The sequence below is a fragment of the Saccostrea cucullata genome, unplaced genomic scaffold, assembly GCF_032062105.1.
Source record: "Saccostrea cucullata isolate Sc308-1 unplaced genomic scaffold, CSIRO_AGI_Scuc_v1 ctg100, whole genome shotgun sequence".
In the NCBI taxonomy this organism is placed as follows: domain Eukaryota; kingdom Metazoa; phylum Mollusca; class Bivalvia; order Ostreida; family Ostreidae; genus Saccostrea; species Saccostrea cuccullata.
Window position 1 is genome coordinate 128,765 of NW_026932392.1, and position 6,614 is coordinate 135,378.

Here is a 6,614-nt window from a genome sequence, read left to right on the forward strand (position 1 = left end):
CATACACAGTTTTTATTGATATTTTGACACTTTAGAGTTTGTTTTAGCCACATATAAGTTAAGTAGAAACAATGTTTTATACATTAATATGGATGAATAACACAGATGTCAATCCATGTGATTCCTAACTGTACATGTCTCCAGCTTTGGAATCATTGGATGCCCCCAGGGTCATTTTAAAGTTGTCAATTTTTCTACTATTCATGTGAGAGGTAAACAAGGGTTGGAAGTCTTGCTAAAAAATCTTACTTATGAAAATATGTTCAGTAGCCCAATCCATTAAAAGATATATCCGTTAATTTTCCTCTCAGTGTCCTCTACGGTAGTCATACGTATGACAGTGTTATTAAGCATGAGTAGCCAAGTGAACCTGGACAAGACTCCATATTATAGAACGCCAAATTAACATATATTCAAATATTTGTACCTATCTTCAAATAATTGTACGTATCTTCAAATGAATTGAAGATAGGTACAATTGAATTGAAGATAGGTGTAAAAAAAAATATACCTAGGTACAAATGAATTATACCTGTCTTTAATGGAATTACACCTATCTTCAATTCATTGAAGATAGTTTCAATTGAATTATACCTATCTCTAATCCATTTGAAGATAGGTATAATTGATTTAAAGATAGGTACCATTGATTTGAAGATAAGTTCAATTAAGACATATCCACAAAGGATTTGAAGATCGATACAATTCAATTATACCTAGGTTCAATTCGTTTTGTGTTGTTGAAAATAATGAATGCTCCCTTGGAGACAATATTGAACATGGAGGGAAACACACAGAACCTACAGAGCGACGACAACGAGGATGAAAGGAGAAATAAAGGTAAATTCAAAATGTTCAAAAAACATCATATTCTTATTAAAATACACATGTATATCATGTATGTATATCTTGTACGGCAGACGGATGAAGATTCCGATGACCTTACGCGGTAGCTATGACGTATCGGAAAGTACGTATGATAAAGGGAGTATGTATTATTATTGCCAATATCTTGGTAATTAAAGGTAGGTTCAAATCAATTGTACCTATCTTTAAATCAATTATACCTATCTTCAATTCATTGCATTTGTACCTGTCTTCAAATTAATTGTACCTATCTTCAAATGAATTAAAGATAGGTATAATTGAATTGTACCTATCTCTAATTCATTTGAAGATAGGTACAATTGATTTAAAGATAGGTACAATTCATTTGAAGATAGGTACAAATATTTGAATATACATGTATGTTAATTTGGCGTTCCATAAGACTCCGTACTGGAAAATCAGACAATCCTATTTGTCGATGTTGAGCAACTTCTGTTTCGTTTCCTGCTATAGCCATTCTGCTGATTTTCATGCCCCTAAGAGCGTGGTCGTCCCATCTGCTGAGGCATTTTAGGGGATTTTCGATGATAGAAGGAATCCTTTTTGTGAAATATGACATTTTTATTACCCATTTCTTGAGAGCTTCAGTTTATCATAACGTCAAAAACACACTATAACGACGTCAACCTACATATCAATTGCAAAATCGGTTAAAAAATCAGTTGTATAAAATTGTAATTACATTTTTAAACCTGTTATTTCTTAAGTTTGTTTAATTTTATTAATCAAGTGAAAAAAGTTGCTTTAAAACAGTACATACGCTTCATTTTACTATGATGCGCAAAATATTGCGCAATGAAAACCAAATTCGCCCCCCTTAATGCCCTGAGTGTCGAACATAGGTTGAAACTGGCATACGATGATGCCTCTATATGAGCAAAGAACACACCATCAACACGTTATTCAATCCATTTGAATTGCTTTTTGTTAGCTTCTTTTCCACTCCATACCTTTCCTCTTTTTTAGCCCGGTGGATCTTAAATCCAGTGGGATTCTTTTCGGACTTACCACTTGGTATACACAGTTTTATAAAGAATGATCTTTTTTCCACAGGCGTCATGTCAGGTTACTGGGATGTTTTGCTCTAGAATTTTTAACCCTATTCATACTCTAAAATATTTTAAAAGACACATTTCCGCTGGTATCCCATTCTTTCTTGGATGTTACTTAAAGGTCATATTAACATACTTTTCGAATTTTATGTTTAGTAAGTTTAAGAATCTTAAATTAAATACATGTAGATATCTATAAAATCTACACCTTTTTATAATGCACTTTAGGATGGTAAGTTATATCTACTACCGGTATTTAAACGTCTATGTTATATCCCAAAGAAGTTATTTGATATAAATCTCGTAGACTTTGAGAATAAGGAATATCATAAACCTTGTCAGTTGATGCACCTCAAAACCCAAACGTGTTCAAATCATAATGTTTGCGCTTGCTCTTCAATTTCTTAGAACTTTCACTAGGCCAATAGGCCTGTTTGTTTTATGTGTGTAAACTTTTGCTTCTCCCCATCCCTATAAAAAAAGGCCCTACTCCCTCCTCCTCGTCAGTTTGTAATCCTTTCAATCGATGTCCTGTACACATTTGTATATGTGCATAAAATGGAGATGATTAATTTCAAAGCTTTTTGCAGGCACTTCTGATAACTAGACGTCCTTGTGTGAACTAATCTTATCTACATTCACCAGGGTCATGTTTTGCTGGACTATGCCACTCACCTTTCTACTTTTTATGTGTTTTATCCAAGGTGAGATGCATGAATTCTGCTTTTTTATGAGTGAAATATGATTTCTGAAGACTCCTCAGACTCACTGTTTAAGATGTTACAAAACACTATGTAGTCTACATGAACTTCTCTCTACTCTTAATTTTGAACATGAGTTTCAAATGAATTCATTACAGCAAAAATTACATATGCTACTCATGGAGAATGCTCTGGCGATCACTGTAAGAACATTTTGCAATCTTATCAGTATTTTGATACTTTGAAAACATTTTCATACTGTTTTTATCTTCAAACCTTCATAATATTTTTCATTTCTTTAGGCATTCCATGCCACCATTGCAAGCATTTGATTTGTGAACCTCCGTCAAAATTAACATGTTCCTCTATCGTTAAGAGGGTTAAATACGATGGAAGTCATCACCACACAGACGATTGTCATTGTCAACCTCACGATTACTGCGATTCCATTTTTACCTGCGACAACTGGTCGTGTCAAAATAGTCAGGAGAAGGCGTTCTGTATAGATCACCAGTGTGTATGTAAAAGTGTCGATTTCTGTCCATCTCAGACAAATCAACACTGCATGCATTTGAACTGTTCTGTAGGATTTACATCTATCTGCAACACAAGTAACTACTGTCAATGTACCCCTTTGACTGACACCTGCAGCGGAAATAACGTTAATATATGCCATAATAAATGTCAACGTTTCCAAAAATTGGTCTGTGTTCAGGGAAGCCATACGATTACTGTAACCAGCTTGATGCAGTCTGTGTGGACTTCAGTTGTAATACAGATGTTGGAGAAACTCCATTTTGCAACGAAAGCCAGTGTCAATGCCGCCTCGTTGCAGAAAGGTGTACAGGAAATGACATCACCACTTGCCAACATCTTAATTGCAGTTATTATCACGTAAAGGTTTGCAGAAACGGAACTTGTGAATGCCAACTGAACCCATGTGAGTGATCCACACAATGAATTATTGTTGTCATTTATTTTAATAATTATATGAGACCTAATTTTTTCTCATTGACTGTCCTTTGGATTCTTTTAGCCTGTATCTCTAACTCAGACTGCACGGAGAACAACACAGTAATGGGGTTTGGAGAGAAATGACCTATTTAAGGTGTCTTCCAATTAACAATCTCAACCCAGAGTGTCTTAATGGAAGATGTCAATGTAGTTTCAAATTTCAGGTTTTCATTTTAAAATACACAACTTTTTGAAATACTAAGTACCTTGTATCGCTAAATTTAGATTCTGTATTAAATTTAATTCTGTATAATTTGATAATCTCAGACAACAGGGGCAACAAACACCGCAACAACGGGAACAACAACTGGATCGCTCGAAGTCAAATTTACTCTTGATATCTCGAAATCTCGAAACCCTTGATCCCTCGAAGTAAAATTGCTGTCCCACTGTGCATATTCTATTGAAATTTACCCTTGATACCCCAGACGCGGGTGTCGTGAAACGGGATGTTTATTCAGGTGACACTTATTCTGCAAGGTGATAATTGATTTATAATTAATCTTATGGTGCCTATATTCTATCAAAATAATTATCATCGTATGTATTTCGATAATTCAGAAACGTAGTGTCGTTCATTAAATTTTTATTTCGAATCAGTTTTAAAGTTTAAGGAAATATGAAAATTCAGAAACAGCCTCGCTGTCAATATCACGACTTTTGTTGGACAAGATACATACAGAATTTTGTTCAGTGTACATGTTTGGAAAAGTCACAATGCTCTGTACCACGCGACGCTGGTAAAATGCCGTTTTCGTATAACGAATGCGTAGAATGATATCCATATGATAAAAAAAGTAAATAAACACGAACTGACGATGTACATTTTTTGCTTCACTCAGTTTAATAAAATATTCATCTAAAATACGAAAACTTTAATAAATATTCATCTAAAATACGAAAACATATCATTGTTTTGTAAAAATCACGAGTAAAAGGTAAGGACTGCATAAATTCATTACATCCGTTATGACTAATTTTAAAACCTGTCAAACAAACCCGGAAAAATCCGAACTCTTGAAAACTCGAACTCTTGATCTCTCGAAGTTTTTCCTCGGTCCCGCGGACTTCGAGGTATCGAGAGTTACCTGTATTTAATTCATGCACCTGTTTACGATTATTGCAAGCCACTCTCGGTTTCTTTTATTTAATCTTTATTTGCCTATTTAGGAGTGAGAGTGTGGATGCCGATTTCATTTCACAGTCAGAAATTCAAATTTAATCTTCATTTAGACAATTTTCTACTTATAGAAACTAGTTCACCGCCTTGGCTAATGCCACTACCTTGGCTAATCATATTGTATTTGATGCTTAACCCTTTCATACCTTACTTTATTGCAATCATCCAGAACAAACAAAACAAAACCAAGTGGATAATTTTGAATTCTTGAATAAAGGAATTTGAAAAAAAAACTGACGTTGGGTTTCAAAATTTATTTTTTTTTTAATTCCTTTGTGAATGAGACATTTTTTCAGCTTCGCCTCGGTCATGTCATCAGTGTGGAGATCCTGCAGCCAACATTCCATGTGACTTAAGGATGGTTTATCTAGGAAGTCTACGGGAATGTGCCAGTGGAACTTACTGCATGACGGACGTTGTTCAAAGTAGTGATGGGAGGGTCGCCTTTTATAAAAGGTAGTCTATAACTGCATTATATAGCCCTCTGCGATCTGTTTTCCCTTTTAAATCAAACTTATTTTAACATACGGACAAGAATTTACCGGGGACTATCTTTTTAAAGTCTGCAGTGGCAATATGGGTGATTGCTAGTATATAAGAATTTGATGAAAGTAGTTTCGTTTCTCAAATCTACAGTTAGTATTTTTACATAACCAGATGTGTGGACGAGCTGACCTGTAGGAACGAGTGGTTAGCCCAGACTTCTGACCAGGACCGCTGTCTGAAGTATGCAGAGGGCGCTTTACCCGGACAGTACACGTGTCATTACTGCTGCACAGCAGACGGCTGTAACTCGAAAATAGTCCCGGAGGCCAAATATTTCTACAGCACCTCCTCATCTAACATCAATTAAAGAAAAGAATTATTTGTGTATTAGGTCTCTGAATCAAGCTTGTTTGAGTCATGGGCAAAAAAAACCCCCGCATTTCTGACTCCAATTATGAATACTGTAGATCACTAAATTTTCGCGACACCTTATTTTCGCGAGATAGTCATTGACTCTTTGTGAGCGAGACATAATTTCCACGAATTGTTGTTTTTCCTCTATATAATCGTAAGGAATACTTTAAAACGCGAGAATGAAATTTTCGCGAGCTCATTGTCTCGTGTAAGTACGCGAAAATAAAGTTCTCGCGTATAAACGTGTCGCGAAAATTTAGTGATCTACAGTACATATGTTAGATTGGTGCTAAAAATGTAATATATTTTTTACCTATATCGGATTGTGAATTGACCGATTTTAACTGCATGTAAGTAGTTCCATGCATATTTTTTTTCTTTTGATTTTTAAAAATTAATTCCTTTCAGTCTATTTTTACAATTTTGGTACCTGTGTCTGGTGCATTTTACGTACTTTATAAAAAGAAATTGAAATGAACTTTTTTTTCAGAGGCATAGGTAGCTACTTCCTGGGGTAGAAGGTTATTTTTTTTTTAACTAAGAAAGCTGAGAGCTTAGGATACACCTCCTGAAATCTGCTGCCGTTAATTGGTTTGCCAAGTTAAGGGGAATATGGGTGATTTGCATCAATTACACCTTTATTTACTCCATCGATTTCTTGTCGTGCTAGTGAAGACTAGTACTTTTCCCCTAACTTTCAACTTGTTGGTTTAATACAAAGTCTCATTCATCATCACTCAAGAACAGGCTTTTATTTTGTATAAGGCTTTATTCAGTCAGTAAAAGAGCAATCAATATTCCTTGAATACTTGTCATTAACAATGAACATTCATTTTTAAAACTTACTGAGTTTCTTTAATAACCAGCACCTGAAATAAT

The 6,614-nt window shown here is 34.8% G+C and overlaps 1 protein-coding gene across 1 annotated transcript; it reads left to right on the forward strand.

The window, feature by feature from the left end:
- The first annotated feature begins 2,449 nt into the window (after positions 1-2,449).
- LOC134235023 (uncharacterized) lies at positions 2,450-5,688 on the forward strand. Its single transcript, XM_062717108.1, has 5 exons — positions 2,450-2,644; positions 2,800-2,844; positions 2,944-3,581; positions 5,120-5,291; positions 5,493-5,688. Exons 3-5 carry the CDS (start codon positions 3,323-3,325, stop codon positions 5,686-5,688), a joined length of 627 nt encoding a protein of 208 aa, XP_062573092.1. The 5' UTR covers positions 2,450-2,644; positions 2,800-2,844; positions 2,944-3,322.
- The last annotated feature ends 926 nt before the right edge of the window (positions 5,689-6,614 follow it).

Coding starts and splice junctions, on each gene's coding strand:
- LOC134235023 (XM_062717108.1), top strand. CDS start 3,323: ATGTCAACGTTTCCAAAAATTGGTCTGTGTTCAGGGAAGCCATACGAT. Junction 3,582..5,119: donor TGAATGCCAACTGAACCCAT/GTGAGTGATCCA, acceptor TTTGTGAATGAG/ACATTTTTTCAGCTTCGCCT. Junction 5,292..5,492: donor AGGGTCGCCTTTTATAAAAG/GTAGTCTATAAC, acceptor TTACATAACCAG/ATGTGTGGACGAGCTGACCT.